The sequence below is a fragment of the Acartia tonsa genome, chromosome 3, assembly GCF_053477335.1.
Source record: "Acartia tonsa isolate MP-2025a chromosome 3, ASM5347733v1, whole genome shotgun sequence".
Taxonomy (NCBI): Eukaryota; Metazoa; Arthropoda; class Copepoda; order Calanoida; family Acartiidae; genus Acartia; species Acartia tonsa.
In genome coordinates, this window is record NC_137262.1 from 46,102,825 (window position 1) to 46,119,517 (window position 16,693).

A 16,693-nucleotide genomic window follows, 5' to 3' on the forward strand; every position below is an offset into this window, starting at 1 on the left:
TCTAATAAAGTTGTAACCCTATTTTTTGTATGTGTGCTTTTTATATATATGTATAATTGTGTGTGTTGCGGTCAATTAGTTAAAAGAACTTTTACCGACATCCAGCAGGCTATAAAAGAAAAAATTCAAAATGTCAAAATTCAGACCCTTATTTTTTAAAGTAAATTTTACTTAAGCCGAAAAATCACATAGTAAAATTAATTTTAGCCTAGGGGTTATGCATAGTTTTATCTCCAGCATAAAATTCTGCTTCCATAGACACCTTACTCAGCTTCCTAGCTCTCATACAAGTCATTTGAGCACAAAAAGCATGTATCAAGAACTCAAAATCAATAAAATTTGGGCTTTGTGCCCAGGGTGCCCAATTTTCAGATCTCAGCCCACAGAAGGGCTAGAAAAAAGTTATTTAGCTTTTTGGTAATGGCAGAAGGAATAAAAGGCAATTATAATTTGAACCCATAGTCTAAAATGACTTTAAAATACCCTTAGAGCCCCTAATAGGCTAGAATCGAGACATTTTCCATTTTCGATTTTCAGGATTCCAGGTATGAGTCTTTGGTTTGACTTTAGCTCGCTATAAGTGGAGCTAGGGTTGAGATATTGGAGTTTAGTCTTTTTTAACCTCTCACTGTGGTATCTCAGTGTAATATCCTAGCTTGGTAGCTTGATATCTCAACTATCAAGGCGCTGAGACAACTTTTAGTGAGACCGCTTCGGTAGAGGTAGGAAAAAATTCACTCAAAATACATAATAGGTTGACTTTTGACATTTTGAATATCTTCTTTTATAGCCTGCCAAATGTGGGTAAGTGTTCTTTAATCTAATTGAACGCAACAAACACAAGCATACATATGTATAAAAAGCATACACACAAAAAAATGGTTAAAGCTTTATTAGAAGGGGGGCAATAGCATTTTAAAGACCGGTCATTTTTTGTAACGTATACTGTATGTACAAACTTAATTAAAAAGTTTTTATCAATCAACATTAAAATTACAGGATATTTTGGAAAAATTAATAGCATTGGAAAATAATAGGCTCACCTGAATACTTTGTTCTGTCAGCACATTGATGATATGCTTCAAATACACGTCAAAACTGTTGAAAAACGGACGCTTGGAGGACAGGTACTTGACTATGAGAGACGCGCTCATCTCATCAATATGACATGACAGAAAATTTGCGCTGCTCGCGGCTTGTTTGGCCGCCTTGCCGCTGCCGGCGGGCCCGTTATCGCCAAACGGCGATATTTTTGACACAAGGAAGGTTTTGCGCTCCTCGGTCAAGCGAAAAACTTCGGCGAGTTTCTGATTTTTGCTTTCGTCATTTTCTGTGTCGTTTTCGTCTTCGCTAGCTTCGCTCTCTGTTTCGTTGCGTCCTCGTCTGCAAGAAAATATGCATGATTTGATGATAATGCTAGCAAAAGACATTCTATAGGTATAGGTTAATTTTTGGAGGTTTGTTTTTGTGATACAAACGACCTTTTTAATTTCGATTATTTGGCTTATTGATAAGCTAGTCACTGTTAAAACAAAACAAAATTTATTTATTTTTTAAATAAAATCTTTCAAGTTACCTCTTATTATTAGAAGGCGGTTTCTTCTTTTTCTTATCAATTCCTTTTGACCTCCGGATTTCGGCGTTCGCGTCACGGAACCTAAAGGAGATTTTATTAGTGGGTGCCAGGAAAAAAACATGTTATTTTCTTAGTACCTAGGCGACTATTTATAAAATAATAAATCAAATACCTAGGTATATATTAACAGGAAATAAATTCAATTTCGATAATACACTCTATGTGATGGTCATACCTATAATTGTAATGTAGAGAAGCTGCATTTATCCCTAATAAATATTTACCTTACAGAATAAGTTAAAAATCGCGAAACCTTTCTTAAAGTAAGTTGAAAATATTTTCACATAACTCTCCCAACCTTTTACTAAATATTGACGCAATAACGTATTTCATGATAATACAACTTTAATACGAAAATAGATATATTGTTACTTGGATCTTACACCAGATTTCCATGTTCTCTAATAAAATGAAACATGAAGCGGGCAAAAATAAAAATTTCCCCCTTCCACCCCCTTTACCCCGTCCCCTCCTACTGGATGAACAAAGGGGGGGGGGGGGAAGTTCTGACACATTTGCGTAAACCTGGTGTATAGGCTACTTCTTTAGACTGAGAGGATAGGTTATTAGGGATAAAATCATTCTTATATGATGAATTTCCCCCAGATTTAAGATTTTTTGGATAGGCCTCCAGGTTCCGGAGCTCCAGGCCTCGAGGTGGTCTCTCTACGGTAAAAATGAAAAAAAAAAATTTTCTTTTAAGAGTTAGATGTCAGCTTATGAGACAAAATATGTATGTTTTTTCTTCAAATATGTGAATAACAATCAAAAAGAAGCATATTTTGTTTTATAAGTTAACCTCTAACTCTTCAAAAAAAAAATCTTATTTTTAATTTTTACCTGTACAGAGACCACCTGGAGGCCTGGAGCTCCGGAACCTGGAGGCCTATCCAAAAAAGCTTAAATCTGGGGGAAATTTATCATATAAGAATGATTTTATCCCTAATAACCTATCCTCTCAGTCCAAAGATAAAGCCTATATACCAGGTTTACGCAAATGTGTCAGAACTCCCCCCCCCCCCCCTTGACCAATAAGCGAGTTCCATGTTAGCAAGCTAAATTGGCGACAATTTCATAATATCCACGTATATTCTAAATCCATTATTACAAAACAAATGAATTTTAGTTTAAATCATTACGTAACGAGGAAAATAAAAATTGCAACTTCAAAAAACATGTAATTTACAAGTCAAATTAATAAATCATGTTTACATTACCTAAACATTAAACAATAAAAATTATGTCAATAAATTGTAGATAATCTCATATCATATTCAGTAAATGTAATGTTTAACATTTAAAAGTTAATTTATGCCTATGTATTTTGTTTTAGAACTAACCAGAGAAGGAGGAGACATGGACAATAATTTACACTAGAACCCAAAAGTTTTATAAACACTGTCTCCCATTCGTTGGATAAAAAACTTGTTTGCTTGTTTCAAACTTTTAAGTGTCCAAAGTTCTCAACCAATATTTTTAATCTACAAAAAGAGTTTTTTTATCGTCATGGGGATGTTCATCATTTTATAATCCATTCTCAGAAAATAACCAGTTCTTAGAAATAAAAGAGTAGCTGCTTTACTAAAAAACGTAACTCACCACTGGCTAATATAGAAATGTCTGCTGCTCCTCGTATTGGGGTCATCCTCCCCACCCGTGACGGTCAGATAGTCAAGCAGCACCCGCTGCAGGAACCTCGTCCGCTTGTCCTCATCCTCGAAAACATCATCGCCCATGTCGTCAGAAGCGGCTGCGCCCCCCAACCCGGACTCCTGCTCCGCCTCGCGGACAGATCTAATAAAAAATGAGAATTAGTTAGAGCTATAAGGTAGCTTTGCTATATAAACTGAAAATGACATTATAAAAACTTATAGGTATTTAATAATAGTATATCTGAAGTGTGTTTGAATCTTAAGATCTCATAAACCAACTGGTCCATTTTTTTTACAGATACTAAAAATTGTAGGAGTAAGGTTTTAAGCTATTTGACAAGAAAGAGGTTAACCTTATTTTAAGAAATAAATGTAGGGCGGAGTAACTACCTATTACATCTTACGACATTCTCTTATAATATATGTGAAAACAATATTGACTTATCCTGAATTTTATAGATCAAATAAACAAAAACAAATACATACTTGATAATGGAATTGATGGTATCAAGTTTGAGCCTCGACTGTACTGCGTCTCTGCGCAGTTTACTGGCCACTGCACCGAGATAGTCAAGGGATGTGATTCTTAAAGCCACCTCGGTACCTAGAAAGGAAATAACGTTTCATAAATCTTAATAATAAAATATAAACACTAGCTTGAATTAGTAGAATTAATATTCAAATGTTAAAATCAGTTAGGTAATAGGTTTATATTTTAAGTAAAAAATAATCTATCGCTTTAACACTTCAATAACAATTAATAAAGTAGGCAGGTATACAGTTATAAAAAATCATCTTTTATACATACATTTTAGCGGTCTATTTTAAATATGAAGATTTGTTAAATTACAAAACCTACCTAATAATTTGCTTAGGTAGGCACTCCTCTTTCATTTGAATAAAACAGCAAAATTAAGTTATCACTGAAACATCATTACCTTTATTTAAGAACTGCTGCGTTAAAATCTTGCCCAGCAGCGATAGCAACAGCTCTGCGGCCGGCCATTCCGGCGTATTCACAGTAATCAACAAATCCTGCAGAAAGTTCTCAAACAGCGGCCGGAAGTCAGTCTCCTCGCTTTTGCTGCCGCATTTCTTGAGAAAAGCTGTCAAGAATTGGACGGCAGTTGCCATGGCGCTCTCGTACTTGGTGTTGATCAGCACGTCGCGGTCCATGCCTTCGTCGGGATCAACGATTTCACGGCCGTCTTCGTCTAACATCTGCAAAACAACGAATATTATTAATACAATTTTGATGCTTTGATGACAATTACAAAAAAATTAGACCTTAGGTATATATCGACTGAAAATAAGTTTAATCCATTTAATTTATAATCTCAAAAATTATAAGGACCTTATTAAATATTAAAAGCATATCTTGTTTATTCCTCATTGTTATATTAAATAAAATATTACAATCACTACATACCTTTTCTTTCTTGTTCCCTTTTTCTTTCTTTCTTCCCAGTTTATCTGGCAGAATGACTACACATTGAATGAGCTGTAACACAAGGGCTGTCAACATCTGGATATTCTTATCCTTGTCCAATCTGAGGTCAATTATAACATGTTAATATCTATCGATTTTTAAATAATTTACCTAGAGATACAAAGATAGGACAATGGAATGGAAAAAGGGGTATGTATCATTTCGACTTCTTACGTCAAAACGTTATTAGAACTATAAACTAACGTTATGAAATCAAAGGGATATATTACTTAAACATAATTTGTTAGTCCGTTAAGACCAGGTTGAGTTTCCCAATTTATGGAAGCTTCATATATACAAGGGATGGTTTAAGTCTATTTTATTTATTAATTTAAATCTTTACGTTTTATGCTATTTTTCTCCTTGAATACAAATCCCCTAGATGCATGAGACGCGAACAAAGGTACAAAAATATCATAAGAACAGTATTTAGAATGCAATTGACATGTCTATTTTCCTGAAAGTTCTGAGTGAGTGTTTGCTGGATGGAAGCCTGGCAATGGACGCCAGGATATCATCCAGGATTAATTTCCTGTGCTTCTCATACTTGGAAAACACACCTGAAATTTATTTCATGATTAGAATATGGGTTTAAGTAGATTTTGTGTGATTTCCTTCAAAGTTTCTACCAAGCAATGAATCCCAGAGACTTTAGAGATTTAAAAGAATTTTGTTTGGTTGGTTCATTAAGTTAAGAGTCCAAACATTTCAACCCCTAATTGTAAACTACAGAAGGGTTAATTTTGTGCATCATTATTGGGGATGTACATCAAATTATCCCTTTTCGAAATAAATGAAAAATAAAGTGGAGAATTTTTTTTCAACTTATGCTTAACCTAGCCCTGCACGTTTCCATAAAGAATAAATTTTCATAAACAAAAGCAAAAGTTAGATTAATTTTCCTCATGTACTATTGTAAGGAACAAGGATGACAACATCCATAAAAGCGAAGCTATGAAATGGAAGGACAAACGAACATTAACACTTGTAGATTGTCAGAACTGAATTAGCAGAATATTAATGCATTAGTACAAACAATATTGTAAGTAAATTTGTTGCAAAACTGCATAAATAGATGATACTGTTTAAGGACATACTAACATTTTTGGGACTTGTTTATAGAGATGCTTTGCTTATAGCAGTGTACCTTGTTGTAATAGGAATCAGTTTTCAAAAAATCAGAAGAACCGGATGATTTTAACATACAAAAATTTGTTGTCAAAAAAGTTAAAAATCGACATGTTTCAAATGGACGTACGGACATTCTTGTATTAATTATAGAGTTGCTACGCTTTCTAAATTGTACATAACTACTACAGGAATCATCATGCAAAGTTTGGAAACGATAGGACAATTCTAACCTGTTTAAATTAACGAAAAGAGCTAACTCTCTGTGACGGACGTACGGACCCTAATTATAGAAAAGTTTCGCTTTTAAAAATGAAACAAATGGCACACCTGTAACTAATCTTAGGGCATTCAACTGTAGCTCAGAAACATTTTCCACAAAGAAGGGCGCCACACCAAGGGTAGACAGGTGCAAAACTGTCGTATCTGTCATCAACTGTATCTTTAACAGATCAGATAACAATCCCACAATCTCGTTACACTTGCTGTACAACTTTGTGATGTTCTTATCTCTGACCTGACCCCCGTAGTTACGCTTCTTCTTCATACTGCCAGTATACCCCTCCTTGTGTTTACTCATCTCTTTGTAAACAGGATCATAACTTGGATATATTGTGTTTTGTAACTGAAACCTAGCATACAGCACAATCTTATCAATCACATCGTCGATAAACACTCGTTTGTTCATATTTTTGCTGGTCATAATGTGCATGGCGCACAGGGCAACATCTGCTGCGCGGCTGACCCGCTCGGCGGCGACCTCAAGAAACAGGCGGTCATCTTCGTCGTCCTCGTCGCGTTCCGCCAACGGCGTGACTACACTGCCGTCCTTGACAGTCCACTGCATGATGTTCAGCAGCTTTACAAGCTTTTCCACTGGGACGTTATCCATGGCGTCGAGACTTTTGAGTTTGGCGGCTTCGGTGGCCAATTCATGGGCTTGGTATTTGGTGATTAAGATCTCGGGAGGTACGGTTCCGTCCTCATTTTCTTCTAATTCTTTGATATTAACCTCCTCACACGCATCAAAAATATTTTCCAGTGTTCTGTTAAATTTTTGAAAATTGGACGATTCCATGATGGTGTCGGGGTCAATTTTCTGGGCCCGCTGCACCAATTTCCGTTCAATTTTTCTGAATACTTTCTTTGGAACATAATTGTCAAGTTCTGAGGCGGTTGGCGGGGCACTGGAACTTTCCTCCTCCTTTTTCCGCCGCTTTAACCAGTTATTTTCATCAGTCTCATTGTCTTCTCCGCTGGGGTGGCGTCTTTTGCGGCCGCCGTCATCAGCCGGCGGCTGATAATCCTCCTCGTCGTCGCGCTGCTTGCGGCGATCCTCCCGCCGCTGGCGCCGTTGGTCGTCACGCTCCTTTTCCGTGTGCTTGAAGAATTTAGATTTTTTCTTGTTCTCATCATCACTTTCGGATTCGGATTCCTCGATTTCTGCATATTTTTTGTTCCGAGTGGAGCGAGAATTGTAGCTGCCAGGTTCCAAGGTCTCCAGCTTTTTGGTCATGAGTGCCTGGTCCTCCTTGGACATTCCCAGGTTGATTTTAGGCTGTTTGTACTGCATAGGTTTAGCTTGTTCTTGGACCCCGCCGGCATGATTCACATGAGGGGCGGGCGAATTAGAGGCGTTTGATTGGCCGCTGGTGGTTCCGTTTTGCTGCACAACATGTGGAGCATTCGAACCTGGTCCCCACTGGACCATAGGGCCACTTTGTTGGGGTAGGCTGTTGCCAACATCCTGCGCTGATTGGCCAAAGGCTGCCGGCAGCGTTCGCAGGATTGTCTGGGTCAGCGGCGTCTGCGGGACTGTGGTAACTTTGCAGGCGGGGTCGCGGATGTCCAGGTAGTCGACGTTGGTGGCCGCCAGGGCCTGCCCCAGGCTGGAGGCGAGGTTGGCGTCATTGTGGAGGGTGGCCCGGGTTGCCTGTTCCGCAACTCTGAAAATAAATGAACTTGTTAAAGCTTGGTATTATGTTTAATTCTATATTTTAACATTTTGTCTGAATAATACTTATATGTTTTAATTTAGAAATGTATTGATTAATATGCTATATCCCTATTTTCTAAACGAACAGGTAAAATTAGAGAGTGGATTTTTTAGTTTTAGACTTACTACACAGAAAAGTAAATTAAAATTAAGAAACACGTTTATCTTTGGAAACAGATAATATAAAGGAAAAAAGCATAAAAAATGTTACTATGCAGACAAATCAAATACTTGAGTAGCTTACGCTAAACTATTAATCCTTTTTTTCATAAAGACTTACCCTTGGTTATGGAAGATAATATAATTTGGATTGCTGGCTACCGGGGCGGGGGATGGAACTGGTAATTCCGGTAGCACTGAAATTAAATAAAAATTAGTTTGTAATAGATGACATAACATATTATAGTAGGGTGTATTATATTCTGCACAAGATTTATTTTTTTCCCCTGCTGCAAAAGATTTCATCCCTCTCCTCCCGAAATAGTTTTAGTAATTTTTTTTTTTCCCCCCCTACCACATATTTTTCTTGTTTTTTCCCCAAGGAGGGTGGGAAATGGAAAACTGTTTTAAGGACTGTTTATTTTTCCCCGTAGTACATATTTTTGATTTCCCCCCCTCCCCTTTAGCAAGGGATTAATGCAGAATATACACCCCTGTATTATAGACATGATTATAAGAATCCTTTGTGTTAACCTTGTGTCTACGATATAATTAAAATTAAGCATTAATGTTAGAAGCCTATAGCAATGACATTATAATAGAAGGCTATTTAAGAAAATAACAGCAACAGGGACATTTCTAGCCTTAAACCTGCCCTGGACTAACACATGTATACATCAAGATAATGTAGCATTAAAGACATTTGGCTCAGTAATTACTAATTTTTGTCCTTAATACACTTGTCATAACTACATTTGTCACAAAGGTACACTTGTAATAAAAACATTTGTTACCAAGGTACATTTGTCATAATGATATCTTTATGAAAAGTGTACTTTTATGACAAATGTTTTTATGACATGTGTATTTATGACAAGAATTACTGAGCCATATATTTTCTCTTAAAAATTCAAGAATTTTTTAAATAAGTGTAAGTCGTCATCAAATTGTTTTATCTAAAATATAAAACTTTTTCATAGATTTCTTTTTTTAGCCGAGAACTGCAGAGAAAAAAAATCGTTTTAAGCCTATAAAATTCGAATTATTTGACACGGAAATATCAAAATTAAACTATTTAGGAATTTAAACTATGCATTGCAAACATAACATTAGAAATCAGACTCAATAATAATTGCGAATAGGAGAGAGAGAGATATAGATGAAGTGAGTGAAAGAGAGAAATAGTGACAGAAATCAGCTGTTTATATAGTAAAGGAGGACAAAACACACACACACACACACTAACATAACACTAAATAAAATACAACACACCTTTGTAAAACTGCTAGAACGTTCCTATACTATATTTCTAGTCTCAACAATAACATAGTAAACAAATGGATAATTTTTTGTTCAAAAGAAAATATAACAGTATAAATATAATTTACATATCAATAGAGAAGTTAGAATAGAACAGGAGATTAAGACATAAAACAGTAAAATGATATAACTTTTCTCGCAATAGAACTACCTATTATACCGTTTTTAATTTTTTTTATTAGAGAGCATATCCCTGTCTAATTTCATCAAATAAAAGCAGAACAATAAAATATTTATAACACATTTATTTGCTTATTTAAAGCCTTTTTCAAAGGTTTTCACAACATGAAATATGAGTAAAATCTACTCTATAATTTTTGTGAGAAAATCTACTCATATTATGAATTAATATCGTCAAAAATAATAAAATACACCTGCCCCTTTCCTTACATAAGGGGGGGGGGGGGTAAGTTCTGACACTTTTGCGTAACAGTGATTTGATTTTGGAGGCCTGCAGCACATGAACCTGGAGGCCAAATCCAATCTATTTTAAACTAGGAAAACTACATACCAAACAAACTTTTGTTAAAATAATCTATCCTCTCACTCCAAAGACAAAACTTATAGGTAATCACTATTTACGCAAGTGTCAGAACTTACCCCCCCCCCCCTTAACATATCTTGACCTTAAGTTTTATTATTGACATCAGAAGCCAAAAAGTAACAAGATTAGTTTCCTTGATAACATATGGATTTTGAAACGCAGAAAAGAAATTGGTCCTTTCATGTACAGATGTAAAAACTCAATAGAATGACTGGAAATTAGCCAAAAAAAAACATTGAGAGAAAATTAAATTTTCTTTTACTTATTATTAACAAAGAGGGAGAGGCGGATGTGCCACTTTTGGAAACCAAAAGTAAAACGTGCATGATCTCAGCCCATTAAAGAGTTACAGCACTAAAATTTAGCACAGCAGTTGCTTTTGAGGAGAACAATATGGAACTGTGACGAAACGGCGGCGGAGCCGCCACTTCCGCCGAAAACCGCCTAAATTTCGCTCATATTTTCACGTGACACTTGTAAGATTTTACACTTGCATTTTTTTAATATTGACATGTTTGAAATATATAAAAGAAAGTGTCACGTGAAAATATAAGGAAAATTTTTGTGAGAAAAAAGTTTATCTCAGATGATTGAGAACTGTCTCATTTGGCAAAAAAAGGCAAAATTAACGGTTTTCGGCGGGAGCGGTGGTTCCGCCGCCGTTTCGTCACAGTTTCATATTGTTCTCCACAAAAGCAACTGCTGTGCCGAAATTTAGAGCTGTAATTCTTTTATGGGCTAGGATCAAGCACGTTTTACTTTTGGTTTCAAAAAGTGGCACATCCGCCTCCCCCCTTTAAAACAAAACAAAAATTCACAGCCAGAAAACATACAAACTAGTAAAAATAAAAACATAAAACCCATGTGGCTCTTATTATAAAGCTTACTAATATTTCTAATCTAAAGGTCAGACAGTGAGACTTATAATGAATTAAGCAGACAATTTTCCTTGAAACAGAATTCTTAAATTTCCTAGGAAGGGAGGGGTGATAAGCATTCTGAAAAAATGCAAACAAAGACAAGAAGAGAAGTAACACATTATTCTTATAGACAGCTAGGTATTGTCAAAAATCATATGACATTTATAACAAGAAGATTGTTGCAGTCAATAATGTAATGAACATGCCCTTTTTTTTTAGAAAAGGAGAGTTTTAAGATCACGGGTATCTTATAATGTATCAGACCAGTTCAACATTTTGTTTTTCATTGTATCGGCTCTGTCCAATAATATTTAATTTAAATATGTACTTCTAATCAGTATAGGTAGATAGTACAAGAAATTAAGTTCAGACCTATATAAATCAATTCAAACCCCAAAATTACTATGGCCCAAAACCCTGTACTACCTATTAAATCTTTAAAGACAATATAAGACCACATATTCCATAACAGAAAGTATGACTATACGCATGCAAGTCTCAAAGAGAATAAGTTTTATTATAAAAAATAAGAAATAATAAATGTAAGGATTTTGTTTGTTTGTCCCACTAAAACCTTTACTGATTGAACTCTTAATTATAGGGAGGCTTCACACATGTCCCTGGACGGTTTAAGGCCAATTTACTTTTCTAATTTAGGTCTTAGGATGATTGTAGGCAAATTTGCTGCCCTCCCTTCCCAATTCTAAGGGCGCAGCCGCTCGTACACTAAATGGGACATTTACGTCAAATTACAGAAAGTTAAGTTACAGGATTTATAAGTCCATAATCTTTAAAAGCTATAAGAAACTTCCTATATATTCTTAATCGTAAAGTCGATGCTCAATTTATTCCATGCAAGCATCTTTATAATTCTTCAAAAAATGGACACATGTAAATTCATAGAGATTGTTAGAAATATCCTTAAATAGGATATTCCAAACAAATTTACGAGAGTAAAACTTGTAGAGCAGCAACGCTACAAGATAACCGAGGCTAGACTAAGATTTCTTCCCTTTATTATTTTATCTTTCTTTGACTTTTCCCTGAAATTAAAAAAGTACTTACAATCAGTGAGAGAGGAGAGACAGGCAAAGTGGGTGATGGGAACATTTAGATTATTCTCGTTCATGTCTTCGCATCCATCAAAAACACCCTGAAACACAAAAACAAAAATGTATTTTTAGGTTTATCATTATCAAGGATTTTTGGGACCCAGGTATATATTGATGTACAACATTCTCGAAATTGACCATTCTGGTGAAAATTAATGGAAAACGTTGAACACTGCTAGTTTCTACCAACGAATGTTCTTTATACTTAGGGCAGTGAAAGAAATTTAAATTAGTTAAAAATGACATCCCTAAAAGCAAAGTAGGATAGACTGTATGTTGTTGGTTTAATACCTATCAATTAAATAAAACAGGTTTGGAGTTTAGAACAAATAAAACGATTTTAAATTAGTAAATTTAATAAACTAAAACGTAAAGCCGGTGAAATAAGGACAATTATAACTACTATTATAGTAAACAAAATCAGCTGATTATTACCTACCTAACTAAAATCTCATAAAATAAATATTTTTCAGTTTTTTTTATATTATTTCATAGCTAAATTCATGTTTACTCAGGTTATTTGATGAATTTTAAGCAATATATTCGATCTTGTAAGGTATTGATTTTCATCAAAAAATAATAAAGATTAAATAAAAATGAAAGTTTGTAATATTTAGATACAAACGTATTTTTCATTAAAAAAATGTTAAGTTAGTGTAGAAATTACAAATATCAACAAAATTAATTATTCTTATATAAAAAATGTCAAAATATGATAAAACTACTAAACAGGTTTAACCGCTAGCCGCGCCGGTTTGGGACAAAAGCGCGCCCAAAATTCTTAATAATATTATAAATATTACCTTAAAAACTTAATCCGTAGCTCCTAGCAGAGCAAACAGATCTTTTTATGTTATTTTCAATCACTTCATGGCTTTAAGCACTTTTAATCACTTAAATCATCATAAAAATCACTAATAATTGATAATCACATTATCTTTACTTTCTCTTTAGGACTAAAAAAGCTTTTAACGAAATATTTCACATTTTAGCACTATAAAATAAACAATTTTATTAATTTTCACGCTTTTATGATGTTAAAATCTAATTTAAGGTTTACAAATGCATTATTTTTATACAATTTTTATTTTGTTTGGTTTTTTCCGAATGTATAGCTCCCAGGAAGGAAGAAACTGGGGTGAAGAGAGACTGGCACACAACAATGGCGCCTATCCGATACTAAAATCTACTTTTATTTTCACATTTTTTACCATTTTTAGTGCATAAAAACACATTTTTAATTTAAAATTAGATCAATTTAGGGTATAGGATTGTTTTTCTAAAATATGAAAAATTTGCCTAACCGTTGAATTTTGCTTAATTTAAGCATTATTTAGGAAAAATGCTAAAAAAATTACAGGGTTGACATCTAGCGGCGAGTTTGGCATTTTATCTTTTTTTGAAAGCGCATCGTGAATGCGACCGGGATCGATACAACACAGAATGGACATAATTGTCATCGATTTTTTTGCTTCTGTAAAAGATATAAAATTGACTAAAAACATGCTATAAGGTAGTCCGACCACTATGAATATTTTCTTAAAACGATGAAAACCTTAATTTTGATATTCATAACTCAAAATGATGAAAATCAGACTTTAAACACCAAATATATTGGGGAAAAATATATAAACGACCAAAAACCTGCCAAAAGCCATTCCAACTGCTAGGGATATTTCTTAAAATGATGGATGGGTTTTTTTAGTTTATTATACTACTAAGTGAAGGGAATGTTGTCATAAAGCTTCAGCATTTTATCTTTCTCAGGAGCCGATAAATTCATGTTTCTCACCACTTTATCTATAACTAGCAGCTACGCCCCTAGAGGCCTCTAATAGCACTTTGAATGTCTCTTTAAAAAATAATATGATACCTTTCTATGTGGCTTTCAAGTCTCTACAATACCTTGCAATGTTGCATTGAAGTCTCTTCAGGTAATAAAAAATTTAGATTTTTTTGTGATTTCTCTTGGGAGGGTGTTGGTACTCTCTCCCAAAATAGTTAAAAGCCTTCCCAGGACCTATGCTGCCCTGTAAAGGAGAATCATATCGGTTCAGTGGTTAGCGAAATCCTTCAGTACAATTACATACAAACACATAGTTAAACACAGACAAACAGACATCCTATTACTTTAGTATAAGAATGGACAGGCAAGTGGACAATTGTAATCATAGAGTAGCTTTTCTAATTGTCAAAACAAAAGTAATAATGTACAACTCTACATTTAAAGGGTATAGGAAACTAATACCGATATTGTAGCATCCATGTAGAAGCTTTAGCTAAGTAAACTAACATTGACCACTTACATTTTTGTAATCCTATATGTTTTCTTTTATAGAAAAATTAAAAGAAGCTTTTTAGTACCCATATTCATTAAAAAATATTGTTGAAAAAAAGATGAATACTCTGGAAATTCGACCAGCTATCATTTATTAATACCTATATAGAGAGCTTCACGTCTTTATTTAAACTGTTTTTAACCTATTTTTGAATGGGGGGTCAAAAATAGACTAGGACACTTATAGAATCAGACTGCAGAGCCCAAATTTGAATTAAGTCCCCAATAAACTTTTTTTGGGGGATTTAAAAATTAAGTTTTAATGTTGCTGTAATCATTTTGACCGTAGCAAAAGCTCTTTTTTTACTTCGGGTAATATTGTGGCTTACAGAACATTTTTATATAATTCACCTTATATTGATACAATAAAAAACATTACTCTGTTCATTGGAAATAATTTTTTTTTCCAAAACAATTAATTTCATTGAAAAATCTAACATTTACAATAAAACAAATAATTCTGAAATCTAACCAATAAGAAGTGTTGTTTTATATAATTCTTTACAATTCAAAAAAAAGAGTGTTTTCACAAAGTGACTTATTTCCAATGTAGTTAAATATTTTTTATTTAATTAAAATGAAAAGAATGAAAACCATACACATAAAAGATACATACTTTTTAAAATTATTTTAAAAGTTTGAATAATCTTATTTTATAACACATTTGTATATGTGACAAAAATAAATTTGTTGTATTGCATAAACATTTGTTGTCATTTAACCCTTTACAGCCATTTTTTATGTTTTTAAAATAAGTGAGAGAACACAAAACTGTTAATGTTAATTCGTTGATATATTATAAAGAATTAACTTTTTAGTGAATTTTTATAGTAAAATCATAAGGCCTAATTTTACTCTATACCAGAATACAATATTTATGAAGCAAAACACTCTAAAAGCTACGAATTTTACCCAAATAACAAAAAAACCTTTTGCTTCGGTCAAAATGATCACGGCAACAGTAAAAATTAATATTCAAATCCCCCCAAAAAAGTTTATTGGGGACTTAATTCAAATTTAGGCTCTGCAGTCTCATTCTACTGGTTTCATAGTATATTTTTTATATACGTTTTAAAAATAGGTTAAAAACAGTTTAAGTCATAAGTGCATGGCCTAATTTTTTTTCATATTTCAAAATTTTATCTTCTATTTTCCAAAGATATAACATCATTTTATCAAATTTTTATCAATTTATTTTCTATGATGATTGATGATTTTCCTTTAATTTCACTATAACAAGTGTTGTTTTATAAAAATACATTTGAATTAACTATGATGGGCTGATGTCATTCAACATTTAAAATAATTTCAAAATTATAATAAATAGTTTTTTAAATCCTCATACTAGAATATGTCACTATAGCTTAGAAAGAGTCCATAAATCCCCCAGGCATCTTTTCACATTTTTGTGAACCAATTCTGATGTCTGCCCACTTAAAATCCCCAATGGTTTTTAATGAACTAGCGGCTACGCCTCTAGAAGCCTCTAGGGTCACTTAAGGTAAGAGGGGAGAAAAGTCGACCTCATACCATTTTAAATTTGAGTTTCTAAAACGTAAAAAAATATTTTTTTGGGGGGAAGGGGGTGAAGACACCTTCCCAAAAAATAGTTTAAAACCTTCCAAGAACCTATGAGAAGATTCACTGTAAAGGAGAACAATATCGGTTCAGTGGTTAGCGAGATCCTTCGTGACAGACAAACAAACCCTTACTACTTTATATAATAGGATATCAAGAAACTGGACCAAGTGATAATCAGGGATATCTCCTTTCCAGCCTAATGACAGGTTTTCATCCAAAGTCTTCTATTTACAAAAATGCAAGGAGTCAGTTAAAAAATAAATTTTGCTCATGATGTTTATGTTTAATTTACTTATTTCTAATGACTTTGTAGTAACAAGGATACTTTAAAATTACAAATGTATGTTTGTCTGCCTGTTGGTCAGTCATTCTGTTTTTGTGTCCGTCCGTTTTGAGGATAACACGGTCCTAAAAAAGTTAAATGTCTGAACTTTTTATATCTAAATGTCTTTGTTAATTTTTCCAACTATGTTTCCTTTTTACTTTTTCTGTTTTCAATATATTTTTCTTTGTTTTCAATGAACTTTGCTACCTATCGATGTTGTCATCTTTGTTTTATAGTAAAGCGTTCAGGTAATAGTAAATTAACTAATATCTCAATTAAATTTTACAGTGCTTGGTTACTAAACGGATATTTACATTTTTGGTCAATTGTACTTGTACTTGTACTCATACACAAGAAAAAACCTTTGATTATCTTTCAGATTAAAAATCAAAATATGATTAATAATATTACCTTTAAATCTTGGAAGTGTTTCAATTATGTACTTTGTTAGGAGCAATATTATTTTTCTGAATTCATTTAGTTTCTTGTTTAT

The 16,693-nt window shown here is 33.6% G+C and overlaps 2 protein-coding genes across 4 annotated transcripts in view; one reads left to right on the plus strand and one right to left on the minus strand.

The window, feature by feature from the left end:
• Nipped-B (Nipped-B cohesin loading factor) overlaps positions 1-13,355 on the minus strand; it is a 30,028-nt gene extending 16,673 nt beyond the window's left edge. For all 3 annotated transcript variants that reach the window (XM_080154214.1, XM_080154213.1, XM_080154212.1), the window contains exons 1-11: positions 12,760-13,355; positions 11,910-11,997; positions 8,182-8,257; positions 6,236-7,851; positions 5,235-5,337; positions 4,718-4,838; positions 4,227-4,509; positions 3,775-3,892; positions 3,236-3,430; positions 1,577-1,657; positions 1,044-1,383 (exon numbers count right to left, since the gene is read on the minus strand). In XM_080154214.1, coding sequence (XP_080010340.1) covers positions 1,044-1,383; positions 1,577-1,657; positions 3,236-3,430; positions 3,775-3,892; positions 4,227-4,509; positions 4,718-4,838; positions 5,235-5,337; positions 6,236-7,851; positions 8,182-8,257; positions 11,910-11,973 — 2,997 coding nt within the window. In that variant the 5' untranslated portion in view covers positions 11,974-11,997; positions 12,760-13,355. The remainder of the gene's footprint in view (positions 1-1,043; positions 1,384-1,576; positions 1,658-3,235; positions 3,431-3,774; positions 3,893-4,226; positions 4,510-4,717; positions 4,839-5,234; positions 5,338-6,235; positions 7,852-8,181; positions 8,258-11,909; positions 11,998-12,759) is intronic.
• Positions 1-16,693, plus strand: part of poe (E3 ubiquitin-protein ligase-like protein poe) — a 415,170-nt gene that overhangs the window by 319,213 nt on the left and 79,264 nt on the right. The window lies entirely within an intron of this gene.